General features: G+C 39.3%; 2 protein-coding genes across 3 annotated transcripts in view; one reads left to right on the forward strand and one right to left on the reverse strand.

Moving 5' to 3' along the window:
- Positions 1–363, forward strand: part of LRRTM3 (leucine rich repeat transmembrane neuronal 3) — a gene marked incomplete at both ends in the record, with an annotated part of 147,171 nt that extends 146,808 nt beyond the window's left edge. Inside the window, one exon of the mRNA XM_080937690.1 lies at positions 154–363. Coding sequence (XP_080793816.1) covers positions 154–363 — 210 coding nt within the window. The remainder of the gene's footprint in view (positions 1–153) is intronic.
- The window catches only part of CTNNA3 (catenin alpha 3), a gene marked incomplete at both ends in the record, with an annotated part of 1,359,521 nt that overhangs the window by 999,639 nt on the left and 346,860 nt on the right, over positions 1–13,022 (reverse strand). The window lies entirely within an intron of this gene.

The following is a 13,022-nucleotide window of genomic DNA, read 5'->3' on the forward strand; positions in this document are numbered from 1 at the left end:
CTCTGTATTGAATTCATTTCTGTGGGGCAGCAGACCCACCGACACACCAAAAATAGTCAGAGCCATACGTCCCTAGTCCCCGAGTCTTGCCCTGGATCCTTGTCTGTCTATTGATAACTGACTTTTCTCGTGTCGTCTTTTTCTTTTCCCCAGATACCTTTATCAATGAATGTGTCAACCTTTCTGGCATACGACCAGCCCACAATAAGTTACTGTGGGGTCCATCACGAACTCCTCTCCCATAAGTCCTTTGAAACGAACGCACAGGAGGACACAATGGAGAGTCACCTAGAGACTGAGCTGGACTTGAGCACAATCACATCAGCGGGCCGCATCAGCGACCATAAACCACAGCTGGCCTGACCGAACTGAGCAGTAGCCCAGGCTACCCAACTATAACCTCAACTACAGAAAGAGGAGAATCTGCTCACTGCAACTCTCGAATACAAAACAAACAAACAAACAAACAAAAAGCAAAGCTCCCCTGTTCCAATAAACAAAATTCTAAGATTGGTTCATGAAATAAAAGAAGACATGAATTGTTTCAAGTCTATACTTTGTAACTAGCTAAGTTGTGCAGTATTTTTTTGACTTTGACAGAGAATGACCCTGAAAAAAAAAGAATAATCATTTTTTTTCCAAAACTCATCCTACCTACATGTAAAAATTGTACAGCGCTAATGTATTTTTCATATTATAAAGTTTCAATTCTAGGAACAACTGGTATGTACCGTAATTTAATTATGCTTTACTTTACAAACTTTACACCTTTCCGTTTCTAAAATTTTCAATTAACAAACATTATTTCTTGTGTTCTTGAGAGTTACTTGGTTTTGTAGGGGCTGCTTTGTTACTGCATTTGTGCCCATAAACCTTGACTCTGAGGTCTGTGTTGTGCGAACAATGCACGATTTTTATCATTACCAGGCTTATTGCATAGAATTTTATCTACTTGTTCCAGAAATAATACATTAACCAAAAAGAAGGTTTTAATTGTTCAGACGTGTAAGACATTCTTCAATTACATAGACAGGTCTTTCTTATAAATGAAAAAAAAATCAAATTTTTTTTAACAGTTCTTCTAAGACATAACTGTTGCCTTGAATTACAGCCTAGTTTTTAAGCAGTGAAATGTAATGATAAAGAGGGATATTTTAACAAAATATTTCCGAATGAATGACTCATTATTTCATTCTTTTGAGTAACCATTGTTAAGGGTAGGGAACCAAACATCACTGGATACAAAGGTCGTAACTACAGCAACAGACTTTTTCTATACACTTCAAAGGTGCAGCTAAAGTGACAAAAAAAAAAAAAAAAAATCCCTGTTACATCTCCTGTTGTCAGGCCAAGGTGGGAGGATACGGCACAACTGAACAGCAGCAACTTTTTTTTCCTCTTAATTAACCCAAAGTGGTTTATCTAAAAATAACCACAAGTCAGTTCAAACTATGCCTGGTTCTTAAGGAAAGTTTTCATTTGGAAGGTGAAACTATATTTGGGGAACATCTTGTAAGAAAAATACAGATTTTATTTCTTTCCTAATTGTGTGCCACACCTAAGAAAGAACTTTCTCCATCTGGCTCTTTGAGGATAGAGATGTACTGGAGCAAAAACAAGTCGTTACAGAGTAGCCAGAACAGACTGCCCCATCAGTTAAGCTGTTGTTCGTTTGGGAATTTAGCTACAAATTATCCCAAACAATATCCAGGAATGTCCGCCATCAGTCTAACTCACATACTGGCTATATGATTATGTTTTAAACTGAATTCCACTCAGATAAAGAAAACCTGTTCTTTTCTGCAGCTCAAACGACAACCTGTTTCTGTCGTCTACCTGACAGGTTATTATTGGAAATAATCAAGTTTGTTCATGGTAATCACACATTCACTTTTTGGCTTTGTTCTTTTTTTTTTTTTTTTTAAAAGAATATTTGAATATAAAACTGCAAATGTGAATTGTTATGGGAGGAGAAACATTTTTTTCTTCATGGTTTAACTTTATATTCATGGCATCAGAGAGGAGAGAAAGAAAACATCAAACTAACAGGTTAAACAATCAGAAACAGTAGAGAAAAGGTTAGTTAAAAGCACTGTCAAACTGATTTTTTTTTTACCTCCTAAGAAATACTTTTTATATGCATCTATTTTCACACAAGTTGATCACAGCCATTTAAAAGTACTACAGGAAAGGAAGAAATTCAAAACTGTAAAGCAAATTTCTAACGAAAGAAAAAGGAAGCAAAATATTGGAAGAAGCAAATATTAACTTTAATGTAACCACATGTGTCACTGAACTTGTATCAGATATTTAGCATTCCAGAGTTTGTAATATATTTTGCATAAATTATTTGCTATTCAATTTTTTGTTATGTAAGTCTAATTTTAACCTTAATTGTTTTCGCTCCTCATTTCTTTGCAATGTATTTTCCGAATGTTCTTGATCCCTTACCCTGAGATTTAGCCCTGAACATTTAAACTGGGTTACAAATTTACTCTTTGTGAGTCTGAAATCAAATGGAGAATTTTATTATATAAACCAAGATGTCATTTGCAATTTTTTCATTAGAAATCATTCTCCCAAAGATTAAAAATAAGCATTAATTTGTAAAACTAAACAACCTTCTCACTTTCCCCAGACACTTTTCAAGTTGACAAATGACTTTTCAAAGAAAACCTTAAGTTTCCAAAGGAGCCTTAGGAATGTACAGAACACCCTTGGTTTTCCTGATGCAAACCATGGAAACATTTTTAATATATTATTTTTGCAAGTTCTTTGAGAATTCTCATATGCTCATACAATGCATTCTAATCATATTCACCACTTAACTGGTTCCCTAACTCCACTAGGCCCACCCCCACCTAAACATCTCCCAGCTGCATATACTTTTTATAGATCCAAACGTCTGAGTCCAACCTGTACTAACCATGGACAACTGGGTGGGTGGGACCCTCAACTGGAGCATGGGCGACCTACCAGGAACCACGCTTCTAAAAATAACCCAGAGTTTCCTCCCCTGTCAGATGTCCATCAAGCTTTTGTATTTCAGCAGCAGGGGACTTTCAATGGGGACAGTTACCTTGGAACTGTAGCTGGGGTTATTTATTCTGTGCCCTCAATGATGATAAGAAGCTAATAACCTATGAATCTGGAGATCTTTCATATTTGGCATTAAGTCCACAGGGTCTTGAAATAAGTGAGAAGTAACCAAGGTTAAAGCCTGCTAGAAGGGGAGGTGTCACACATATGAAAGTTTTGTCATCTTGTATCAAAACTTGTTGTTGTTTATAACTTCTCCTCTTCAGCATTTATCATTCTCCCATTTCTCTATCTAACCACCTGCCAAACTCCTGTGTTCTCTTTCATGGCGACTGCTCAACTATCTACACACACACACACACACACAAAGCTGTTTGCCTGACTGTTGCAGTTGAAAATTGGAGTCTGACCCATCATGGTTACAACAGCGGCTAAAGCCACGCAATGTTTTAAGGTTTACAGATGTCATGAATTGTCGCATCCCACCACCCTAAACAATCCTGTGAAGATACATTCATGTCCCATAAGTTGAAACTCATGCAAGGACACAGGGCTGATAAGCAATGATGGGTGGAACCACTCTCAAAGCCCAGAGGTTGTTTTTCCATGACACTAAAGGTTCCTCAGTTTCTCTGGCCAGAGCCAGAGATGACAGATAGAAGACATCAGGCATGTGATTTAGCAGGCTCTAGTCCAGCGTTGAAGTCTGTATAATATGGGTCTCTGCAGACAAGGCTGTAGGTTTACTTGTGATGGTCTAGTTCAGGACAAAAGCCACACATTTAATACATGGGTTGTTTGTGAGCATGCAGCTCCTCACTCTCAAGATGTGAGGCAAGCAGAACCTAGACTGCAGAGGAAAAAGCAAGAGGCACTAAAAGAGAAACTCAAGACAGTCTACACTGAGGTGATGCTAGTTGTAAAAAGTCCACAATACAGAGCCCAACATGCAGTTAACTAGTGCATGCTTGATTCAGAGTTAATGAGAAAGACTTCTTTTTCTTTTTTGTTTTTTGGCAAGGTTTTTTAAGCCATGAATTCCTTTATAGAAGAACTATCATAATAAAGAACTTTTTTTTTCATTTGTAAGAAAGATATCAGTTATTCAAACAGACACAGATGCCAAAAAGTACGGCAGGCTGTGAATATTAGGGGGAGCTATCATATCTTTATCTCTGTCTCCTCCAGTACGGTTCTAGAAATCTCATAAAACCAGAAAGACTTTTAATATAAATTATATTTTAGAAAGCAATATAAGCCAAATTTAACACCCAAGAAAGCGTAACCCGGTCTGAACTCAGATCTTTCTGCTTTCAGAAACTGCTTAGAAATTGCAAAATTTATTTTGCAAAGATATTTTCTAAAATAAACTTGTTTAGGAGAGTAAAAATACATGTAGTTTTGACTCTTCCCGACTGGGAGACAGATACCAACTCTCAAACTAAACACTAAAAATAAGGAAAGAAACTGAAAGAATGAACACTGAGGACAGGTGGGGGCTGGGAGAAAGCTGGGAGAAAGGAAGTCCGATGCTTGGGTGGAGAGCACGTGATCAGGGAGATGCAGGGGGCCTGGCCTGGGATCAGGTGATTCTCAAGGGTTAATCTAGTAACTCTGTATGCATATGTTTGAACATGTGTGTTAGCGCATGCATGCTTGCGTGTGTATGCACGCACATGCATGCAGGAATATATGTGTAAGTCAGATCTCAACCTTGAATGTTGTTCTTCAGCTGTTGTCCTTGGTTTTAGAGACAAAGTCATTGGAACCTAAGAAAATCCTAGTACGGTAGACTGCTTAGCCACAAAGCTGCAGGGACCTTCAGTGCTGCATCCCCACCCACTCACCCATCATTTTTACATGGAGATGATGCTTGTGTGCCGGGGCCTGTACAGTTCCACTTTACCAACCGAGCTGTCTCCAGGGCACACCTCATAGTCCTTTAGAGTCACTCATACCGAGTAGCAGTGTAACTCGTCCAAGCTTATGAACAGGCTTACGTTCCTGACGGGTTGGCTCTGTAGTCTGAATTCAGATTAACTGTGGTAACAGTAAAAGTTTCCGACGGCACATGTTACCATGTGAGCTCGCCATAGCTCTTCCTAAGTTGAGATGCCAAGCACAGTCGATCTGGGATTGATGTTTGAAAGGATGTGACATCATCATCAGGGTGAGGAAGATTAACAGCCAGCAACTGTGGCGTGACTTGAAAACACAGGGGATGAAAAAGTTTGGGGGAATTTAGCAGCAATCGGGCACCAGAAGGTTGATAGTTTATTTTTAATGGTGTTCTGTGACCTACATAAGATTTTATTGTGTTGTTAAAAAGCAGCTATATTTAATTTTTTAAAATGCAGTTAAATTCACAATTGAAAAGGTCTACAGTGGGTTGCCATTATAAGGACTCTGAGTGCACCAGCTCTCCAGGACTTGCTGAGCTCTCGGATTCCTTCCTTCTAAGATTTACAGATTTCCTTCCATATCCTTGTCTTCCTACAAAGCTGAATGACATTTTTTGTACATGTGTAAATCAGATTCTATTTTAAATGCACAGGAGACCCTGTAATAAAGGATCCTGGCAATAAGCTTTTTTTTTTCTGACCCGAACTACCATGCACTAATTTTTATCAGTAGGAAACTGATCCCCATGCATCTTTGGATGTATGATTCAACCCCTGTACCATGACACAGGGAATGACCCCCTGGTGCCATTTTAGGCTCTGATTATACATTAGGAAGAGTCCTGTCTAGGTTCTAAAGCAGTCAACACAAAGTCAGTTCTTTCTACTGATTTTAATCTGGATTAATCTGAAAAGTCATATGCAGCCCGACTACATAAAGCCATGAGTTTTATATTTGTTTGAACTTTTGCCAGTCATCAGATCCTCAATGTTATTGAGAGGCTTCAGGTGTCCAGATGTACAGGGTCACGACCTCTGATACAATGGGAAACAAATGCATTGTTCATACAGTGCTTGGGTATCACATGCCAAGGGACAGAGTCTAGAAGTAAAAAAACATTGCTCCAATGGTTTTTGCTTTTTTCATGTCACAATATGACTTTGTATTCTAATCTGAAAGTATTAGCCCTGTGTTTAATTGTAGCCTAGTTTTCCAACAACATGGAAGTCACCCAGAGTGCTTCCCACAAACTGTTGTTTGAAGGTTTGGTTCCCGTAACCCTCTCAACAGGCAAACTGAACCTGAGAGTTACTTTACTTCTTAGTTACTTTTTCAGGTAGTGATATAAAAGTTTTTAAAAAGTGGGGTAGAGAGAGACAGAGATGTATTTCTAGAGATCGCTGTCCAGGTTCCCAGTAGAAAATGACTGTCCTTGGACCTCCTTGCTCTCCCAGATTAGGTCAGTTGTGCAGGGGTGACTAGTCTACAAAGAAAACCATGCCTTTTATTCATACAAGGAACTGGGAAATTTTTTCTCTAAACTAGAAAATTTTATTCCTTGGGAGCTTGGCATCATGGATTATTAATATGTATGATAGGGTGGGTATTGAGTTCCTACCTCAACTGGAAGCTACCTTAGAAATAGTGTTTTACAGAGTAAACTCAGGACAGAATTTGTGAGTTCAAAAGTGGAGTAGTGTTCTGTGTAATCATGAAAAGTCAGTCTACACTATCACCGGCTATGTGCCAGCCATGGTGGTCTCCCCACCCTCATGGCTATCCCCAAGTAGTGGTCCGCCCAGTTTCCTGTGGTTCTTATCTTCCCAGGCCATCTGCCCCCGGCTAGCCCCAGTGGCTAGCTCTAAGACACTAACCCCTTATAATTAAGACTCCAGAGACTTGTAACTTATCAGTCAGATTTATAGCAGTAAATTCTCAATCCCCAAAATTCCCAGACAAAGTACTCAAACTCAGTTGATATTGATACAAGCTGCCCACCTAGATTGGCCTATATTATTCTATTGTCCTTCTATAATATCCATAGCTACCTGTGGCTATTTCAAGCCACATGAGTTCAGTTCATTCTCTTTCTCTGTCTTTCCCCATCTTCTTCCATCTCTGTGCCCCCTCTGAAACTTTCAGCCCTGCCTTCTTTTTCCACTGCCCAACTTCAAGCTCTAGCCTTATCTTTCCCCTGCCCTCACCTACTTACAAACAGCAATCTACAGAGTAGTAGAGGATTCGTGTCCAGATTGTCAGACTCTAAGGATGTACTACTCCACACATCCCGAATGCATCTTAAAACAAGAGAGATAATTTTGCAAGATACAACTAAATTTGTAATTGTTTAGTGAGGGAGGGTGTTAAATGTGACCCAAAAAGGGGGGGGTTATCATTTCAATTTAGAAAACTACATTCTTTAAAGATATTCTTGAAATCCCAAATTAGTGTCTTAATGGAAACAAATGTCACTATCTCTTGAGGTTTTATGCATTTTTTTTCCTTTAAAACATAGAGAAAAAAGTAGACAGGAGCTGGCTCAACAGGCAAAGGCTGTTCTTTCCTCCAAGCCTGACACCTAATTTTTATCCCTAGTAACCAAGTAATGACTCTACTCACAATCTCTCTCACTCACTCACACACACACACACACACACACACACACACACACACATACATACACAATGTGCAGGTACCCACAGATGTGTACACACATATACATCTATACACACAAACACACCACACAGACACACCTAACACATGTGCTTGCACACAAAAGCACTCATACACACATGCCCACATATGTGTACACACATGCAAACATAGCACATAAAAGGAAGAAAAGTTACAAGAGAAATCCTTCTAAAGCTGAATATACAAAATATCATTATGTATCTTCATTTCCAAACATCTTAAGTTCTATTTTGAAATTCCAACCCAAATGTAAGTAATTATCCATATTACTTTTAGCTGACAATAAAAATAGAGGCTACTAAAGATAACCAAAATTTTGTGGATGAGTAGTTAGTAAAGTAACCAAGTACAAATAAGGAGTGGAAAATATCAATAACCTCGTGTCATAAAATTTCAGGCAGCAAACAGGTCAACTGGGTTGCAGGGGATTTCCCATGAATCATTTGATGTGACAATATTTTATCTGCTTGACTTTCATTTTTTCTTTTTGAGACAAAGTCTTGCTTTCTGTAACCCAGGCTGTCTAGGAACTCACCATGTATTCCAGGCCTGCCTCAAACCCACAGCAATGCTTCTGTCTCAGCCTTCCAAGAGCTGGGATCACAGGAGTGAGCAGACACACAAGGCTCACAGAAATTCCGTTCTTTGTATTAATACTGACAAGTGAGCAGAATCTTGCAGTGTGGGACAGAAAGATCAACATCGAGCCTGCAGACTCTGATCCATTTAATATAGGATTCCAAGAAAAAAAGTAAACGTGAAAAGATTAAGTTACTTTTCAACTTCTTTTAAAGCTCCTGTTTTCAAGTCTTTCTCAAACCTGTTACTCCATGATTCTTCAGTAACACTTTGATGGCGCTGGTGGTTCCCAGATCTTTGCAAACTAGAGCTGTCTCCATTTCTCCATAAACTTGCAACAACAAAACACACACACACATACACACACACACAGAGAGAGAGAGAGAGAGAGAGAGAGAGATCATTTCACACACACACACACACACACACACACACACACCCCAACACACCACACAAACACATATACACTCACACCATGCAATGTCTCTAGGAAATGATATTAGTATTTTACTCTAAAACACTATCCGAACATGTGACACAATCATCAACATGTCTACAGAGTAAAACAGTTACACCCATGGGCCCTAGCCCATGACTGTGACTAGCAGAACAGGACTCTACATCTAAAGGGACACATACTCCAGCAAATGGAGACTTCCGTTACATCTGCTCACTCTGGCTCCACTGCCATGAGACAGAAGTTTCATCCAAAATATCTGTAATGATCCTGCTTGTGGACTGCAAACCTGTTCCTGGGTTGAAGATGTGAGAGTCCAGGAAGAGGACGGGAAAACAAGATGAGAGGTGAGTGGGGAGGGCATATTCTGCATCCAAGGGTATGTGAGCTATGACTGCAAATAAGCTTTATAATGATTAAAGCAACCATTGCCACCAAACACCACCAGCAGCAGCCGGTGCAGATGCCAAGGAGAAAAAAAAATAAAACAAAAACAAACGCAGGTATTTGTGCCTTTACACATCTCCCCATACAGGCTATCCTGGGGGCGAGAGGACAATTCTCTTCTACATTCATTTTATCTTTGAATTTGATTTTTGATGTACTAATTTCCATGTATTAGACAGTGTTAGCTGTCTTTCAATAGCTTGATCAAAATACCCGAGAGAACAATTTAAAGAGAGGCAAGATTTATTGTGTCTTACAGTGTCAGCGAGTTCAGTCCATAGTCCTTGATTCTTGACACTGGTTCTGAGAGGCTGAATGTCTTGGTATCAGAAGCGTGTGGCCAAGGCTGTTCTGCTGTTTACAGAAAGATGTGGACAATGAAGGGGAGGGTCCAGGGCAAGATCGAGCCTCCAAGGACATGATGTTCATGACCCAGTACCTCCCTCTAGGTCCCTACCTACTAAAGTCATGTTCAGCTTCCTAAAAATCACCACCACCACCACCACCACATGAGAACTCACTCTCCTACATAGGCTCTTGGGGCACAGGGGGCACTTTATATCTGAACTACAATGGTCAGCCTTTAAACTTATGTCAGTTTGGTTCTCTCTCTATCAAACTTCAAGGCAAGCTCTCTGACTCAACATTGTATTTTCCGCTTGGCTTTTCAGAGTCTGCACTTGTTATATACACTGTGAAGGGCTGGGTTGCTTTCTATCTTTTCCTGCCTCTGAATTTCAGTTATGGGATCAAGAGAAATAAACTTGGTGTGGCACTTGGGTACAACCATTAAGAAGGAGAGGAGTCTCCCCAGTGCTATATTTGTTATAAAACAGAAATGTAGTTTGCCCCCCCCCACCGCTTCTTTTTAACCCTTTAATTTTTAAGCTCAATGGTTTTCAGATAAGCTAAAGTCATGCTTTCTGCAGCTAAAAATATTAATATTGCAATTATGAAATGTGGTTTCGTTGTCAACCCCTTACTTTCAGGGCAAGACTTCCAACAGTTGATCATACTTGATCATGGCCACCAAAAGGTATGTATAATTGTTTCTCGAAAGAGTGACTTGAAACCAAACATGGGAAAAGTGACAGACCACAATGCGGTCAGCTCAAAGAAACACTTCAGGATGCTCATCCTCTGGGTATTTCAGCTTTATTAATCTGGTTACTAACTATTCTGATTGCTGTGAATAATGGGATAGTAAGAACTCTAAGGAATTAAGTAATATCTTTGTCTTAAGAAACCAAGAAAAATGATGAAGCAAAACAAAAAAAAAAATAGAAAATATGAGGCTGGTAAGATATGGAGCCAAGGATTCAACACAAGTGATGGCTATATCACCAGAACAGTCCCTACTAACTGTCTACCTGGTCCCTGACTCGTGAGCAGCACTCTTGAATGTAAAAGTCCCTGCATTTAATGTTTTTGTTTTTGTTTTGTTTTTTCAATTTTGCTCTGTATTTACTCCAATTCTACCAAGTGTGCTCTTTCTTTGGCGAGGACAAATGAAGTATGTTAATTCTCTGTGGGAATAGCACTTAGTTGAGGTTTTCAATACAGGATCCATTCTGAAGGCTAACTCAGGTAAGCATGCGAGTTTAATATGATTGTGTGAACTGAATAAAAATGACTTCTTAGAAATTAACCATTAAAACACATTCATCCAGTGAAAACAGGTTGCTCTTTTGCTTCATGTGAAATTGATTCACTTTCTTTTGTTTTTCAGACGTTTCATTACTGGTGAACACACTAACCAGAACTTTTATTCCACAAACCAAGTCCTTTTGGTGGTGACATTCTACTTAATAAAGAAGCTAATAGAAAACATAGCTAAAAGTCAAGATCACAATCATTTCAGGGACAGAAACAAGTCAAGAGAGCAACTCAAATTTACTTTGAGTTATCTTCACCAAAATAAGACATTTTTATAAACATGCTGATGTTTGACATACATAGGGCTGTTTCTTATATATGAGCAATTATTCATTAAGCCTTTCTTTTAAAGCCTGTTCAAACATATATAATTCAACTAAGAAAGAAAAAAGAGGCCTGAACAGCTACTTTACTTCTTTGTAACTTTTTGGTGGGGCTGGGGGTGGTTAGGTTGTTGCTAGTAGTTCAGGTTGGCTTGAAACTGGTAACCGCCTTCCCCAACAAGTCCCCAACACCCTGCCTCAGCCTCCTGATTGTTGACAACACCTGAGTGGGTTACCCACACCCTTTTTTTTAAAAGTTAAAAACGAATTTATTGGGTTTTTGTTATCACTGGGAGTATGTTCAATTATCATGGGTGGTGCATTATTCATAAATGTCTGGTGCATTTGTTTTTACTCAGAAAGTGTCTCTGTGTGTGTATGTACATGGACACATATTCGTGTAGCTCTCTGTCTCCTCTCTCTCTCTCTCTCTCTCTCTCTCTCTCTCTCTCTCTCTCTTCCCCCCCCCCCCGTCTCTTTCCCTCCACATCCTTCATCTTTGGTGGTGGAGGTATGTGTATCAAATGCCAACATCTGGATCTTCCTCAAATGCTCACTCCCTCATTCTTGAGAGATGCTCTCTCACTGAACCTCGTAGTCACTGACTGGCCAGCAAGCCCTGAGGATCTAACCTTTACCAGTAACACGTACTCCCCACTAAGGGCACATTCGTAAAAGATACCACTGCTGGCTTTTAAGTGAGTGGTGAACATCCACATGTGGGTCCCCATGCTTGGGTGGCAGGCATGGTTTTTGTCTGAGCCATTTCTTTGGCACAGCTAATTTTTGTCGCAATTCTGTGTTGGTTTTTTTTTTTATTTAAATTGATCAAGTATTTATTTGTTTATGTGGCCTTTACCATAACATGTCAAGCGCCAGGGTAACAAAGGATTCAATGGCTTAAAGTCTGACTTACTTCCGTGTTTGTAAAACTGAAGTTTGTTTAGGATGCTACAGAAGGAAGGTAGGGAATGCTGAGTTCTTCTGGGAAGAAACTGAAATAGAACCATACGGTAAATGTTACCCAAGTTCCTGGATGGTGGCAACCACACAAATTGTATGTGACAGGCAGGAGCCACCCTTTGCATCCTACTTGGGGTCTAGAGGTATATGTGAGAACTAAATTCTCAAACCCAGACACCACGTATTGTCTGCCCAGAACCTCCCAGCATAGCTACTTAGTGTCTTCTAAATTGAAGCTTCAAATATTCCCATGCCAGAGTAATTAAGTAACAATGAATTGTTAAAAAGGGCTTTTCCTTGTTTTATATTTAAGTGCCCATGGCTTTTTATATTGATGGAAATATCATTTATAATATTTTTATATTTATATTTAAAAAGCCAGGCTAGTCAAATATCCTGTTGTGGACCTTAGTTTAGGACTCTGTTAGGGTGTGGTGTCGAAAGTGTTTGCTGACCTGTGTGACTTAAGTTTCCACTACCAACTAGTTATGGCATAGGACATATTAAAATGAGCAAAAATTAGATTATATGTAGAGCCTTTTGTATGTTGTTCCATTACAATGAAATAGTTTCAAAGGGGGCTGAGGATGGGGAGAAAAAGAAAGAGAGGGGGGTGTGGAGAGAAAGAGAAAGAGAGAGAGAGAGAGAGAGAGAGAGAGAGAGAGAATGGGTTCACATAAAGCAACAAGTACACTCATATAGATTGAACTTTGAGTGTTTCCCCTGAACAAACACCTCTTTTATAAGAATGACATTATTCCCAACAATCCCAGAGTTTATCTGATGCTTAAGAGAGAATTTTTGCTAAATCCTAAAGAAATCATCATTCTTAACTAAAATCAGCAGTCACTTCAAGGTGTGGCCTTCTGATGCTCTTCATAGGAAAAGGATTTTCATTTTAGGGCTCCAGAACATTGGCATTGACATGAAGGGAACTCTTCCTGAATTAAGCAATATTTATG

The sequence above is a fragment of the Micromys minutus genome (genome assembly GCF_963924665.1).
Source record: "Micromys minutus genome assembly, chromosome: 25".
Taxonomy (NCBI): Eukaryota; Metazoa; Chordata; class Mammalia; order Rodentia; family Muridae; genus Micromys; species Micromys minutus.